This window comes from Crocodylus siamensis, chromosome 2, assembly GCF_052110815.1.
Source record: "Crocodylus siamensis isolate JL-2025a chromosome 2, ASM5211081v1, whole genome shotgun sequence".
NCBI classification, from domain to species: Eukaryota; Metazoa; Chordata; order Crocodylia; family Crocodylidae; genus Crocodylus; species Crocodylus siamensis.
Window position 1 is genome coordinate 54,612,801 of NC_143396.1, and position 16,546 is coordinate 54,629,346.

General features: G+C 42.9%; 1 protein-coding gene across 5 annotated transcripts in view; it reads right to left on the bottom strand.

Moving 5' to 3' along the window:
• Positions 1 to 16,546, bottom strand: part of FRYL (FRY like transcription coactivator) — a 246,895-nt gene that overhangs the window by 25,620 nt on the left and 204,729 nt on the right. For all 5 annotated transcript variants that reach the window (XM_090035895.1, XM_090035899.1, XM_090035897.1 and 2 more), the window contains 3 exons: positions 11,915 to 12,165; positions 9,055 to 9,262; positions 198 to 350 (listed from right to left, as the gene is read on the bottom strand). In XM_090035895.1, the coding sequence (XP_089892021.1) occupies positions 198 to 350; positions 9,055 to 9,262; positions 11,915 to 12,165 (612 nt within the window). The remainder of the gene's footprint in view (positions 1 to 197; positions 351 to 9,054; positions 9,263 to 11,914; positions 12,166 to 16,546) is intronic.

Consider the following 16,546-nt stretch of genomic DNA (forward strand, 5'->3'; position numbering starts at 1 on the left):
CAAAAAGCTACCTACTGCTAGAATTCGTGATAAGGGGAAAGGGGAAAAGGCAGACATATCAGCACCTCTAAAAATCTTTCACAAAAATATTATTTTGAGAGTAGTGAAATGCAATATTCTGTAATTTACAGAAAGAATAATAAATTGACAGATATTTCAATCTAGCATTGAATAACTGACTGCATACAAAACTTTACCGTTTCAGCGTCCACAAAGACCGTTGGACATTCTGAGCAAATCATCATCATCACTTCCAACGAACTTCTAAATTTTGTTCCAATGCGCTGTAGACTGTCACCAAGAAAACTTACTGAATCATTTGTTATAGCTACAAACTTTCTTTGAATCGTCTAGAATAATGAAAAACAGAAAAAAATATTTTGCATTATTATTTCTTTTTTCAGATTAAGATAACTATTTTCCTTATTCTGACAAAGAATATATATATAAACTATTCTTATCATCACATCACTTTTTTGTCATTAACATATTACAACACAAAATATCCTGGCAAAAAAGGAAAAAAAATAGTAAAAGGAAGAAAACTGTTCTCAAGACTATGATATTATATTATACCAGAAGCCTTTATTTAGAGTAGTAAATTTTGACATGTCATACTCCATAAGAATTAATATACTCCCGCACACATCGCCAAATTCAATATATATCTTTAGGGAAAAGTTACTTTAGAAAACTTTTTTCATTATTGTTTTTAGCAAAATATAACCCCTACAGCTTACAAGAAAGAGGCTTAGTTACTAGACGCAAACTCCTATGTAAAAAGCGCGAGTACTGTACATTTGAAAGTTTCCAAATGGCTTTTCTCTAGGCATACTGATATTTAAAAACAGACCATAAGGATGGTTTGGAGAATTACAGACCAGAAAATCTTGTATCTGTTGCTGGAAAATTAGTCAAAATGATAATGGAAAACAGAATAACCTTGAAAATCATGAAAAGACAGAATCTAACCCTCAGAGATTCTGCAGGTAAGCTGTGGATAAAATAGAGCTAGTTAATATTCATGTATTTCCAGTTAGTTACAACGGGTCTTTGAGAAGTATGCGTGTGGGAGGCTACTAAAGAAGTTAAAGGATCACAAGATGAGACAAAGTATTGTCACAGATCAAAAACTGGCTAACAAAAAGGGGAAAAAGTAAGGCTAGTCAGTCATTTTTCATCAAGGAATAAGATCAGCAGTGACAGGACAAGGTTCTCTAGTAAGTCTGCTGTTTTATATATTTATTCATGATCAAGGAGTTGGAGGAAATAGCGAGGTAGCTAAATCTGCAGGTGACAGTGTTATTTACTTTACTCAGGAGCAAAGAAGAAACTGATGAACTTTAAGAAGATCTAGACATGCTAGGTGAATGCAACTAGTTAATGTAATGTGAATACATGTGAAGTAATGCATATTGAAAGCAGAAATATGAGCTACTCAGGGTTCTAAATTAACTGAGAAATATGGGTGGCATAGTATTGGATGAAATCTCCTTAGAAGGAAATATTTTTTCACACAAAAGACGATTAAACTGTCTAACGTGACACCCAGATCCCTTTTGAGTTGATCTAGTAAATTTAAGCTTAAAGTCACAAAAATTTGTTAAGGACAAGGTTTAAGAAAACTTCAAAATCAGATAGGAAGTTTATATTCATATCAGTAATATCTAGAGTTATAATTGCAAGAAACATTTTGGAAGGTGCATTAAAATTTAGCGTTTCCAGTCTTATGCCAATTTTGAAATATTAGAGACTTCACCAAGCCCTACATGGATAATGGATTATTTCACATAGGTCTACTATGGGGCTCTTACACTTTCCTTTAAAGCATGGCATCAAAAAGATGACCCACAGTGCTGCCAACTGAATGCAGCATGTACCAGTCCTGGTCCCACATGCTGCGTGCAGTGTGCAGAGCCTGTCTAGCATAGGCTGGTTTGGGGTGTTTGCTCACGCTGGACAGACCCTGTGAGGATCTGGATCTGGGGCCAGATAAGCCCAAAGTTGTGCTGTATGTGCCAGATCCATTGTATAGGGATGATCTAGTGCGAGTGGCACATGCAGTGTATGCTCCAGACCGACCTAGTATGCTGTCCCAGGCTACAGTCAATTCACGCTGCACGTAGCACACAAAGACCAATTTGGTACTCACGCTGTTTTTGCCCTATGCACTAGAACTGAAGCCAGTCTGGATTGGGCCCTAGACCAATTCTGCATGCCAGATCCGGTGCATGGCTGGTCTGGTGTGGGTACCACACATGGCATGTGCCCCAGACCAGCCTCATGTGCTAAATGCCACATGGAGGTCCAGGGCTGATGAGCATACTGCAAGCAGCACTTGTGGCTAGTCCAGGCCTTGTGTTGCATGTGGGCTAGAATGAGCATGTGGAACAGGAATGGTCTGTGGGTCCAATCCAGCCCACAGTCCAGCCTTATGCCCATCATCCAGCCTGTGGGGCTGGATGCATTTGATATTCCTGCTCCAAAGCATTACTTTTCAACAAATGGACTGTGGAGATACTATGTATGGGTGGCAACAGTAGTTTTGGGGGGAGCTGCTATCATCCTACCAAGTGTTCCCAGCTCCAGGCTCCTCTGTATGTTACATCTAGGATGAGAAACAGTGTAGCTGCCTTAGTGCAGTCAAGGATGAAATTTATTAGCTTGAGCACAAGCCTTGCACAAACATGGGTACACTGCTGTTCCCGAGCTAGTGCCTTCAAAGGAAGGCCTGAAGTATTCCTGGCAAGTTAACCACAAGAGAAACTGGCTGTTAGGCTGGGGAACTGCAATATGGGAATATCAGCTGTGGGCTCAGAAAGGCTGAAAATCATTGCTCTGAAGTATCTGAGAGACAGGAGCCTGGGCTAGATGAACCTTTAGCCAGATCCAGTGCGTCCGTTTCTACATCTTTTGTATTCTTTTTATAAAAGCCCTGAAACACCATAGAAAACAAATACATTAGCAAATTATAAATGTAGCAAAATCAAGCACATGCAAGTTCAGAAATGTCAGGATCACGGCTGCTTGTCCAACCTTAATTAATTCTCCTGGCACTTTTGTATTTGATGAAGGCCCCCTGTACTCTACAACATAACAGCCATTAATTCCAGAGCAGCTATTGCTCAGTTTGGCAGCAGGAAACCTTCATTTTTGCTGTGATGTTAATTAGGATAGTTAGCTGATTTCTCAAAATACACTAATGAATCCTTCTCTCTAGATCTGCAAGGTCACTGTAAAAACAGCACTTAGCTGCTGAAGAGTGGAGTCACACTGCTACTGCAAGGCTGCTCCGCATGTACTAGTCACTGCAAGTGGGGCAGAGTCACACAGGGTTTAATGGACCCAAACTACTTCAATTCAGTCTTGGGTGGAATGGAGCTTTAGCAAGAGTCTGAACTGTGATGTCCACCAGGACACACCTTCACTGCTAACCAAAGGTAGTCCAACAAGCCTTGCTTTCTGTTTCACTCTTTCATGAGCAGCCAGGGAAGAGAAACTGCTGCTTATGCCATGCATTCCCCAGAGTGGTAAATGCAGCAGGAGGTCTTGAAGAAGCACAGAGAACCTGAATGGCAGAAGCCTAAGGGAAACAAAACAACAGACCTTGTGATTAATACTAGTAATTCCATGCTTTTTGCTGCTGAATTTGGTATTTTGACGATCACAGTGTATTGAGTACTGATATAGCTTGGTTAAGTAATCGTATGCTAGTCTGTCCACCAGATTTCAGCCCCATTCACTTCACAGGATGAATGAGGTGAGCAATTCCGATTCATTAATTAGAACTGGCTTGAAAATGAAGCAAGTATGTGTAGCATCCTAAATTCTGTGCAGAGAAAAGCAGAAAAATCATAGGGAATGAGGTAGAAAACTGCTGCAGGAGAAAGGATAGTTTCTTGTTCAGGGCCACTGAATGCAGACCTAACTGGCAACCCACAAATGGTTAAGTTGCAGCCCCTGGGCTCCCACTCAGCTGCCTCTCACCCCACTGCTCTGGCTGCAGAAGGAGCCAGGGTCTCTGGGTTTCCCCTCCCCCTTCCCTGAGGGTGGGGACGTGCAGGACAGAGCAGTCCACAGTGCTGAAGAAGCCCACACCTTGGGGTGCTTGAGAAGTGTGAATGAACAGGGGCAGCAAACAGGACAGTTTGCAAACAGTTCACTGGAAGCAAGAGGAGGAAGGGCATGTTCCCTGAGCAGTGGGGAGAGCTGCTGACTGGGTGATTGCTACCTGTGTCTGACAAAAGCCCTCGCAAGGGGATATAGCCAGTCCAGCCCCAGGAGGATATAAAAAGACGACTCCCTGAATGACCAGGGAACAAGCAAACAGGGGCAGCGACCAGGGCAGTTTGCCACCCCCCTCTTTGAAGGGGAATATTTAAGGTATTGGCGACGCATAGGGGATGCACATGCACCCCCTGTGAAAAGTGTTGCAGATGCTGCCGGCAGTGCCTGTGGGTAGTCACTGCTTGCCACCTCCCCTTCACCGCTGATGGCTTCTGCAGGTGGTCCCTGATTGCCGCTGGCCACCACAACCACCGCTGGCCACCAGGCAGCACTTGCCACTCCCCCTCCACCGGCACCACCACAGCTGCCCACAGGAGCTCCTTGCTCAGCCCACCCCTGCTGTGGCTGCTCATGGGAGCTCCCCGCTCACCATCACCACGTCCCTACCGCAGCTGCCCGGGGGAGCTCCCCACTCACCACCACCACGTCCCTACCGCGGCTGCCCGGGGGAGCTCCCCACTCACCACCACCACCACGTCCCTACCGCGGCTGCCCGGGGGAGCTCCCCACTCACCACCACCACACCCCCGCCTCTGCTACCTACAGGATCTCCCCACTTACTGCCACCACGACCCCGCCACTGCTGCCATCTGTGGGTGGTAACCATGCCCGCCGCAACCTCTGGGGGCACGTGGCATTCATGCTTTAAGGTAAGTTTTTTCTTTAATTAAGAGTAATCAACCTACGTATATTTAGCGTAGATAGCTAAAACTCACCAGTTAGACCAGTATTTAAGCCCCTGGTTTAACTAGAGTCCAGAGAGCGAGAGAGAGTTCGTTAGGCTGCCTGGAAACACTCTGGCCTTCCTTTACTGTAAAGTTTGTGAGACGAAGCAGGTTAGCAGGGAAAATAAAACCTTTTGGGACAAAGGAGAAGTGAACAGGGCAGCTTACAGGGGACTTTGCTAGGGAGGGTCTGCTTGGAGAAAGGGGCAGGAAGAGAGAGGAGGCAGATTAAGAGGGTGAGAGAAATGGTTGGATGATGCTGCAATGCCAGAGCCACTGCCAGCTCTTCCTTTGCTTGCACCTGTGAGGTGTCAATCAAGGCAGGACCACTCACCACCAAGATTTGCACTCAGGTCCTGGTTTGGCACTGTGGGAAATGCAGCTTGCAGGTTCCTTCCAGTGATAGCCACATGGGGGAGGGCCTGCAATGTGAGTGGTGGTTCCTAGTGGGGTCCCTCAGAGAGCAGGCTGCTGCCCACTCCCCAGTAACTTCCTGGATTGCTTGTGCACTGCTGTGTCACCCTCCCAGCAAATGTCAGGGTGACTGAAGTCCTTCATGAAAACCAGGGCCTGTGGTTGGGAAACTTCTGCTAGATGTCTGAAGCCTTATCCACCTCATTTGGTGGTCTGTCAGACCCCTACCACAACATCACCCTTGTTGCTTTCCCTTCTTACCCTGGAGCTCTGAGCAATCATTCACCTCTTCTACTTAAAAACTCCTCTTTTCCCTGCCTGTCCTTCCTGAACAGTTTATACCCATCCATGACAGTGCTTCAGTCATGCGAGATGTACCACCAAGTCTCTGTTTCTCTAATCAGGTCACAGTTCCATGACTATGTGAGGACTTCCAGTTCTTCCTGCTTGTTTTTCAGGCTGCATGCATTCATGTACAGACATCTGAAATAACTAATTGATTGCCCTACTTTCTCAGGAAGAATGAGAAGGCTTCCTTTGTTGCTCCCTTCTGCTTGTGCTTTCTCCAGATCACCTGCTTCCCCACTTACAGGAGGAGGTGACAAGGCTTCAAAGCATCCTCTGCCATGGGAACTTCATCAGTTTGATGCTGGAGGAGACCCCTATGACTGTGGATAAAGGATTGTCAAAGGTAGTACTAGAGTAGCCACAGAGGAGTACGTTCCATCAGTGGAAGAGACCAGGCCAGGCGTCCCCAAGATTGGGAGGATCAAGACCACTGTCACCAGGAGGAAGCGACAGGTGGTGGTAGTTGGCAACTCCCTTCCTCCAGGGATAGAGACATCCATCTGCTAGCCTGACCAGTTGTTTTGGGAAGTCTGCTGCTTGCCCTGAGCCAAGATTCAAAATGTTACAAAAGGATTAACAAGACTTATTTGGCCTGCAGACTACTACCCCCTCCTGCTCATTCATGTGGGCACCATGATACTGCCAGGGGTGAACCCGAGCAGATCAAAAGTGACTACAGGGCTCTGAGTGCAAGGGTGAAGGGGCCAGGCACTCAGGGGGTATTCTCCTCAATACTTCTGGTCAAGGGAAAGGATCTGGGCAGGAGTAGATGCATCCTATAGATCAATGCATGACTGTGCAGATGGTGTCACCAGCCAGGCTTTGGCTTCTTTGATCGTGGGATCAAAGAGAAAGGACTGCTAGGGAGAGATGGGATCACCTGATGAAGAGAGGGATAAGCCAATTTCCCAGCCAGTGTATCGTGGTGGACCTGAGGCTGCAGTTAGCCAGTTTTGCCAAGAAGTGATCGTGGGATATGAGATTGAAGGCTTTTTTAAAGTCAAAATATACAACATCAATCTCTTCCCCCTTATCCAGGTGATAGATCACCTGGTCATAAAAGGAAATAAGACTGGTCATGCAAGACCTACCTGCAACAAGTCCGTGCTGGCTATCCCTCAGGATGTTGCCATCAGCCAGTCCGTTAAGAATGGCCTCTTTTATAAACTTTTAAGTTAAGGAAATATGGATTGAATGAACTGCAAGATGGACAGAAAACTGGGTAGTCAGGCTCAAAGGGTAGTAGTCAATGGCTTGATGTGCAGTTGGCAGCCAGTATCAAGTGGAGTGCCCCAACATACAGTCCTGGAGCCAGTTTTGTTCAAGATCTTCATCAATGACCTAGAATATGGGATGGAATGCACCCTCAGCAAATTTGCAGATGACACCGAGCTGGGGGGAGCAGTAGGGTTAGGATTCAGAGAGACCTTTAAAAATTTAGGATTGGACCAAAAGAATCATAGGTTCAATAAGGACAAGTGCTGCACTTAAGATAGAACAATCCCATGCAGTGGTACAGGATGGGAACCAGCTGGCTAAGCAGCAGCTCTGCAGAAAAGGACTTGAAGGTTACAGTGGACTTTTACTTGAATATAAGCCAACAGCATGCCCTTGTTGCGAAGAAGGCTAATGGCATACTTGGCTGCATTAATAGGATGGTTGCCAGCAGACTGAAGGAAGCACCACCTCTATTCAGCACTGGTCCAGTTTTGGGGCACCCACTGAAAGAATGTAGACAAATTGGAGACAGTCCAGCAGAGGGCAATGAAAATGGTTAGGGGGTTGGAACACATGGCTTATGAGGACAAGCTGAGGGAACTGGGTTTATTTAGTCTGGAGAAAAGGAGATTGATGCGGGATTTAATAACAGCCTTCAACTGTCTAAAGGTGGTTCCAAAGACAATGGAGCTATTTTAGTGGTGGCAGATGACAGAACAAGGAGCAGCAATTGCATGTTGCAGCAAGGGAAGATTAGGTTAGATTACAGGAAAAACACTCACTAGGAAGGTGGCAAAACATTGGACCAGGCTCTTCAAAGAGGGGGTAGAATCTCCATCCTTGGAGTTTTTTTTTAAGACCTGGCTAGACAAAGTCTTGGCTGGGATGATATAGTTGGGGATGGTCCTGCATTGAGCCAGAGTTGGACTAAATGACCTCCTGACGTCCCTCACAACCCTAAATTTTTTTATGATTCTATGAATGGGGAACCCATGGCCAGAGAACTGGGTGCACAATGCAGCAGCAGGAGGAAGGTCATGAGGCATGCGGTGCAATGGGGGGCCATGGCTCTCAGCACTTAGATGAACAGCCCTGCTCTAATGAAACTCTGAATGGTCATTTTAGGGGACCATAGTCCCTCTGTAACTCTGGACAGATCACTTAAACCAGATTTTTTTCCCCCTTCTCATAGGTGATCATTAATTGTGTTCCTTATTTTTAGGAGCAAAATTTTAATACCTGAGGCTTAATATTCTGAACAGTTGAGTTCTCAGCCTCAAATGAATTCATTGGTAGAAAACAAAAGTTCAGCACCTCTGTCGCAAAGAGTTGGGAGTCAGGAGGCTCTGACACTCATTGCGTGGTCTTTTGGTTGTCCCTTGGCTTTTCTGTGACAATTTCTCCACCTACAAAATGGAGTAACTATTTTTCCTCTCCCAGTAAACTATGAGGATTAACACAAGTCTAATTAATTATGATTTGAATAGAAGAGTGATATGAACTCTGAAGAAAAAAAAAATCAGAACATTAGTGTACAAAGTTGGATGCCCACTCATTGAAGGAACCTAAATTAATGGGGACATTTGAAAAGTTTAGCATTAATCTCTCCCCAATGCTTCAGTTCCCTTTTTAGGGAAATAACTTTTCTCACAGAGCTATTATGAAGATAAATTCATTAATGCTTGTCAGCTTCAGATACTGTGATGATGACTATGACAGAAAAGCTCATGAGGAAATTAATAGTTCTGTAATTAGTACAGGGTTTGGATGATGTTCAGCAAATAATAAAGGGGCTGCATATTAAATTAAGAAGCTAAAAAGAAATAAAAAACAAATGCTTAATTTCCTGAGCAATATCCATCCTGGGCATTGAATAAGACAGATAACCCAAAGAAATGATAGCATATGACCATGAAATAAAATTATTTTAATCCAGTTTGCCTGTTTGTAAGTATATACCTCATCAGATTGTGCTAGCATAAGATATTCGAAAGATACAAGAGAAAAGATGCTTGGAAAAAGGAAATGTTTATCAGAAACCAACTGCTAGTGACTCACTGACCTGAAACAACCTTGAAAACACATGAAATGTATAGACTGCACAAGATCCATCAGTATCTGACAGCATTTGATTGACGTGGTAGCGCCAGGCCTCCTCTTCATCATCATAAGCAACTGGCTGGAAAGCTGCCAATATGGCAGAAAGAAAAGGTGAAGGTGGTGGAGAAGTCTGAACTTCTGGGAATCCATCCTGTTCTTCTTCATCTTGACTGTAAATAAAATGTAACCTAAGTAAGCTTGTCAGGAAATAATATGCAAAAAGACAAAAAAGAAACAACTTCATTTATTTAACTTTTTTTGGCAGGTTGAATTAGATCAAAGGTTCCAGTTGACTCACTAAAACTAAGGATCTGGAGATAAACTAAATGGAAACTATAAACCAGGGGTGGGCAAAATGCAGACCGGGGGCTGGATGCAGCCCACCAGGCCATTCTATTTGGCCCGTGGGGCACCTAAAATATTCAGAAAACTAATATGCATCTGCCATGAGCTGCCTGTCATGTGGCCCTCGATGGCTTGCCAAAAACTCAGTAAGCAGGCCACTTTCCGAAATAATTGCAACAAACAATGAAGCAAGAAAAGGTTAAAACAAGGCTTTTGCACATACAACATAAATGTTGACACTTACTCAAATAAATATCTAAGTAGTCTTTTAAAACAACTGGAGTAAATATATCTTATGCTATTTCTGTTTAACCTCTTTATCAACAGAATATTCAGAAAGGGAAATATTTTGTTGGTTAGAATAATTTAATGAACATTAAACTCCACTAATAGTCGATCATCCGTAAATTTAATTAATCAATAACTGCAAACACAACATCCTCAGATTTGTCTTGGGTTGCTCCCAAGTGTTCTCATTGAAGTGCACCAATTTTTAAAGGTAATTTTAAGTAACATGTACAAGTGGACAGAGATGGATTGGAACACATCTGTTTTTATAGACAATCAATTAAATGGACTTTTGTTCAAAGAGCAGTCTAAAGATATACTTTTTACCATATATCAATACTCAGACAACACTGTTACAAAGACAGATTAATTATGGCTTGTATTCGGTCATAAATTTAAATTTTAAAACTTTCTACAGTAGAAGGAATTATACTTTTAATAGAACTTTTTTCTTATTGCTTGGTCATTACATGACATACTTGATATTTTATTAGGATTTACAGATGTTATAAAGAACTTTATAAAAAAATTAAAGCTTGATTTGCTTCTACAATACCAATGCCCACTTCATAAGAGATCAAGCATGTCTTAAGAGAGAATATTGCATTAACATAAGTCACCTGCTTGCATATTTAATTTCTTCTTGATGCTAATAATTTTCTTGTTTGGTTGTATCATCTCTGTAGGCCAATTCCTTCCCCAACTCCTGCTTGTTTTTCTGTCCCAAGGAGAGCTTTGAAAAAAAACTTGTTTCGACCACTCCTCACAGAAATCATTTGTAACCCAGCACACTGAAATATATTGATTTTGTAGTACTTCCATATTTTGATTTCACTAATGCAATGCAAATTATAAATTAAATGCAAGCCTTTCTGAGCAGAACGAAAGCAAGCAGCTTCTACCAATGTTTGCAAGCAAGGTTTGAAGGGGTAACAAGGAGCGCCTTCACCAGAGCAAATTTTGAAAGGTGATTTTAATGCTTTTAGGACTAGAATGATTTTTAGTATAAATAACGGGTGCTTTCTGATTTGCCCATGAGAAATCAAAATGGTGCTAACCATCACCAGCTTTTAATTTTTGCAAACCATTTTACAGCAACTCAATATAAAGCTAGGAAGTCTCAACTGCTCCTTTAACCACCCCACCCCTGCAACTATAACAATCTTAATTTCCATGCTCTCAATCTGTGCCACCTTGATCTACTTGCAAGTTCTTAATCTCATAGGAGGGCACAGAGGGTGCCTGTCCTTTCCCATAAAAAGTCTCCCTTATCATATCTCTCTCACCAAGCATGCACTTAGACCTCGCTTTCCTCACTAAGATGCCTCCACTACTTCTCCCAAACTCCTAGCCTGGGTTTCAAGTTGGACAGACTTGTGAACAAGCATTTACTCTCTCTAGCGTAAGGGACAGACTTCCCCACTGTGCCTACCTGCCCCACTAACAGGGGATTGTGAAGCTCTTTTTGAGTTGAGCTTGATTACTAAAATATTTATATTTCCATTATCATGTTCAGAAGAGGAAAATATTCCTATCTTACTTTAATACTTGTAAAAAGAACCCCAACTTTGAAAGCAAACTGTTGATGCATCTCTGATGACAGTATAACAGATTCTGGGTTGAATTATCAGTGCAGCTTTTCGCAAGGGAAAAGTGGCTGTATTCCATCCTCTCCTTCCCCACTCTCTCTGCAACATACATTTCCCTGATTCTGGACTGGCTGGGGCCAGAATGGTTCCTGACATAACTCAGAACAGGTCCAGGGCTGTTCTATATTTTACTGCTTACAGCTTGTGGCTGCCACGAAACACTCCAGAATCCTACCTCCCTCCAATTTTTGACATGCCTTTTTTCCACTCACTATGGTTTGGTAATAATACACTGATTCTAATTCCGAATGAGAAGTGGCGGTCAAAACTTTAGATGAACAGACACTTGTCAGTCCTCAATATTTCCTGCAGGCTGTGTTCATCCTTAAACTTTTAACTGACAAGGGTGGAACCAACAGGTCCATTCCCCAAAAAGAAGCTATGCAAATTTTATGCTGATACGTACGTTTAGAAGTTTGATTATAACAAAAAGTATGAAAAATTCAAACAAAGAAAAGTTCTGCTTCACTTATTTGATTGAGGAGATAGAATATAAAAGGGGTACATCATTTCTGTAGTTAAAATCAAGTCCATTCTTACCTGGACAAACCAGAGAAGTCAGCTTCTTCTTCTTCGCATCTCTCATCCAGTTCTTTCAAAGCAAGGGTGACATCCTCTTCACAGACAGATTCAGAATAGCTTTCAGAAGCTTGTGGTTCTGACATCTCAGGAGCTTCTTCCAACTCCAGAGATTCCTGACAGACCAGGGGTTCTTGTTCTTGTAATACATATGACCCAGTATCTTCACTGGCAGTGCTAACCTGTTCTTCTTTTACAGCTGAACTGCCATCCTGTAAAATAAGGGTGTATTTTCACTGCTCTTAAAGAATGAAAGCACCTATACCAACTGCTAGTAAAGCACAATTGTAAGAACTTAAAAATACAGCATTTTACATCATCCAGTTTTGGTTTAACTATTCAGACACTTGGATGCTTTACCGTTTCAATAATTTAAAAGAAGTTATAATCTTCCTTTTTAATGTTTTCCAGCTTCTAGTTGGAATATGATTTCTAATTTTCATTCTTTATGGAGTTACTTATAGCAAATGTAGGTTCACTAACTTAATGCACTTAAAACAATTTTTGTCAAGAAAAAGTGTGTACAAAATGCTTTTAATACTTTTTCCTACAACAAAAATAATGTAATCAAAGGCTTACTTTTTCAGTAAGCAAAAAAAGCATGTCTGTCCTATGGTTGCACATAGGCATTAAACCAGGGGCAGGTAAAATCCGGCCTGTGGGCTGGATTAGGCCATGGCAGACACTATATCCCAGCAGCCCCTGGCCGTGTCACTGCAGCTAGTTTCCATGGAGACCCCAGGAGTGTCAGGGCTGTGACAAGGTAGTTTCTATGAAGACTGGTGCAGGCAGAGCTGGCAGGGCATGTGGCTGGGTGGGAAGCTGCTCTAGGGCAGAGCGGGATCTTGCAGCAGTGGCAACATGGGCCAGAGCTGGGGTAAAAGTGCAATCCACTGCCCGCACACTCTGGGCAGGGGCATGCAGATAGCAGACTGCAGCTCTGCTTCAGCTCTGGAGCAGCTCCCCACCCAGCCATGTGCCCTGCCAGTGCTGCTTCAGTCTGTCTCCATGGAAGTGGTAGCCCTGGACTGTCATGCCCCACTGTTTCTGGTTTCTCCATGGAAACCATCCACAACAATGTGGGCAGGGATTGCTGGGAAATGGAGTCTGGTCACTGGCTGGATCCACCATTTTGCCCACCCCTGCGTTAAATTAACTTTTGAAACAGCTATGAATTTTTCTTTTACGCTTTCTGCCCCTCACCCCCAACATCACCTCGCACATATGAAAAAAAATTGATTCTCAAATCAGAAATACCCAGTGGAATAGGAGTATAGCATAAAAATAGCAACAGAAATGAGACTCTGCACCATTAAAAACTGGACATATTTTAAAACTCATTTTTAGTAGTGAATCCTTAAACCTACACCTTCTATTGCTGCCCGACATGAGGAAAACACTAATATCAAATTATGGTGTTAAAACAACCCTTGTCTTTCCATTGTAGAACAATGGAATATTGTTTGTAACATGCAATTGCGACTCCAGGCAATGCTATCCTGAGACATGCTGTTCTCCCTCCACACGTGCTACCTTCCAAACCAGAAGCAGTTAGGTACAATAGTGTGAACACACAAACCAACAGGCTCTACATATGCAGTGCCATACCCAGTATCAAGACAAAATTATTTGCTCACATGTTAGTCCTGAGCCTACTTCACCCGCACAGCAACACTTATTCTGTTGGCTATGGCAACTAGCTAATGACATCACTCCTGAAATACCTGTTTTAGAAGATTTACATCAGGCTCTCCCTTGCATAAGGCAGTCATTCTGCCGTATGAAACAATGAACATGTTTACAGATGCCAGGCTTTAAGACAGCTGCACAAAATCATTAGGATCTAGACAGTGGTCCATCTCTCATATAAGTTTTAACACACAATTCAAGGTCAACAAGATGTGCAGCTCTACATATCACCTTATATACAGAAATTATCAATAGAGAAAATTATATGCTAAAGAGTATTTCTCACACTTGTATTATCCAGGTATACATTGTTAGTTAAAAAGCAAAGGCCATGATCTGGTCAGGTATTACCATCTGTAGCACTATATATGCCCTTGTATTACAAAAGTTGAGGAGACAGATGTGCTTGTCCTCCATAGCACTACCAAATGATGGAAGCGCTACAGAAACGCTCTTGGATGAAAGTGCTACACAGAATATTTATATAATGCCCTGTAATGCTACAGGTGATCTCTCATTCCTCAGCATCCCACAGCAGGCTGGACGGTCACTGAGTGCAACCTGCCCACTCCCCCATCACAAGGGAGGAGGGGCCATAGGCCTTGGGCACTTGATGTCACCTCCTAGTCACTGATGGTCTACCAGTCTGCTGCAGGAGAAGGAGAATTGGCAGCAGCCTTCTGGAAACAGCCAGGGTGGCAGTACACTCACTGCTAGCCTGCCACACCCCATCAGGGCAGATCTGCAGGAGGGTGACAGACTGTAAGAGCTTGCTGCAGCCCCAAGAGTGTCCAGGAGAGATGTAGCTCAGCTCCCCACCTGCAGGGGCAGCAGGCTGCCTGTGAGCAAGTTCCCCTCCCCAGATTCAAGAAACAGAGTAACAGGGCCAAGCAACCCTCTCTAATACTCCTTTGATTGGAGAGCATTCTGCCAAATGCCTTCCCAGCAACTCTCTAGTGCTTCCATTGGGGGTGGGAGGACAGGGCTGTACATCTGTCTCCATCTGTAGCACTAAATCAGAGATGGGCAAAATGCGGCCCCCGGGGCAGATGCGGCCTGCCAGGCCATTTTATCCAGCCCGCAGGACCCCAAAAACATTGAGAAAATTAATATTTATCTGCCCCTGGCTGCCTGTCAGGCAGCCCTTGACGGCTTGCCAAAACTCAGTAAGCGGCCCTCTGCCTGAAATAATTGCCCACCCCTGCACTAAATGCTACAATACTTGTAGCATTACACATGCAACATCTGTCCCTGGCCAAAAACGCACCATTATTCTGAACACTGAGAAGGACTCTTGTTCTTAATACTGCCTGCTAGTAATGTATGTTGAACATGTCTTACTAACATTATCAAGCCTGAACATTTCTAGATTTGTGAACAGAGAAATTATTTCAGTCAGGTAGGACAAAACAGATTATAGCAGCAGTGTTCAACCTTTTAGCCCTGTGGACCACACAAGTGGCATGGGGCTGGTCCACCGGCTAAATTAAGCACCACCCGCTTGTGGACCCACGTGCCAGGTTTGGGGCTTAGGGGTTTGGTGCCATCTCCTCCCAGTCCCCCACACCTGGATTGGACCCAGAGCCTGGCACAGCCGTGTATGCTGGGACTGGGTGCCCAACCCAGTGCGTGGGGCCCGGGGCTCCTCATATGCCTGGAAATTTCACCCAGTGCTGCCAAATTTCTGGACTCATGGGGAGCCCGGTGGGCTGGATGACGTGATGCTGTGGGCCAAACCTAGCCTGCATGCTGGAGGTTGAGCACTCCTGGATTATAGGAAACACATGAAAAATATCATAATTTATTATGAATCTTAATGAATTCTTAATGCAAGTAGCAATGCATATTCAGCTCGTCTCTTTTCCAAAAAGTTTCTTTAATTAGCTATCAGTTTTGGTAAGAAATTTCAGCATCTACATGACAAAAGCAAGGGACTCTGACTACATCTGAACGGCTGCAACAGGATGTTTTTCCTTAAGAAAACACTTTTTAAACAAAAATTTACTATTTCCTATGTATATTATTTCTCCCATATGCTACACTGACATACATCTTCTGTAAGAAAACACTTACTTCAATGATTTGTTGATAACTCAACTGGAGTAGGGAAACCATCTTCATTAGAAACAGACACTTTTCTGAAATCAAGTGCCTCTTACAAAGGGGTAGTAAGAGTCACAAAACTTAGACAAAAGATCCTAGTATCTTTTGAAACCTCTCAATATTATGGCCCTGACTTGTGAGCCAGTTTGGAACTTGGAGATTAAGGGGCATAAAAACAACTCTCCAGGTTTAGTGACCACTAGAAATGCACATTTGAGTTTTATAGAAAAAAAATATTTTTGAATGTTTAAATGGGGCTACAGCAAAATATATGTATGTGGGCAGATCCCACACTGCTTCTGACAGCAATTTTTTTTTTAGATATTTAGATGAAAATATCTAAAAATAGCTGTAAAATAAACTAATAAGATGTGATCATAAAATACTGCATTAGCATTCTGTCATTTCTTTTTTCTTATGCGTAATATACTAGCCCTGGAATTGAATGTGTGCAGGTGGACCCTAGTGTCAATTTCAGAATTTAATATCTTAAGATTTTAACTGGCACATTCATATTAAAAAATGCATCCAAAATAGTAGATGAGACTCTCTTGCAAAACTAGAATTTTAATTTAGACCAGTATGACTCCATGGTGCCAGAATTTATCATTTTTTATGATCAAGAAAAAAACATTTGAAATCCGATTATTCTTTTTAGTCCTATTTTTAAAAAAAATCCATTTATTTCTCACTGAGATTAAAGCAAATAATTGCCCTGATTTTCCTAGATACAACATAAAAAAGTCCAGCAAAATAGTAGAACATGCTAAATGAGGGGTCAGCAATGTTTTTGGGCAGAGT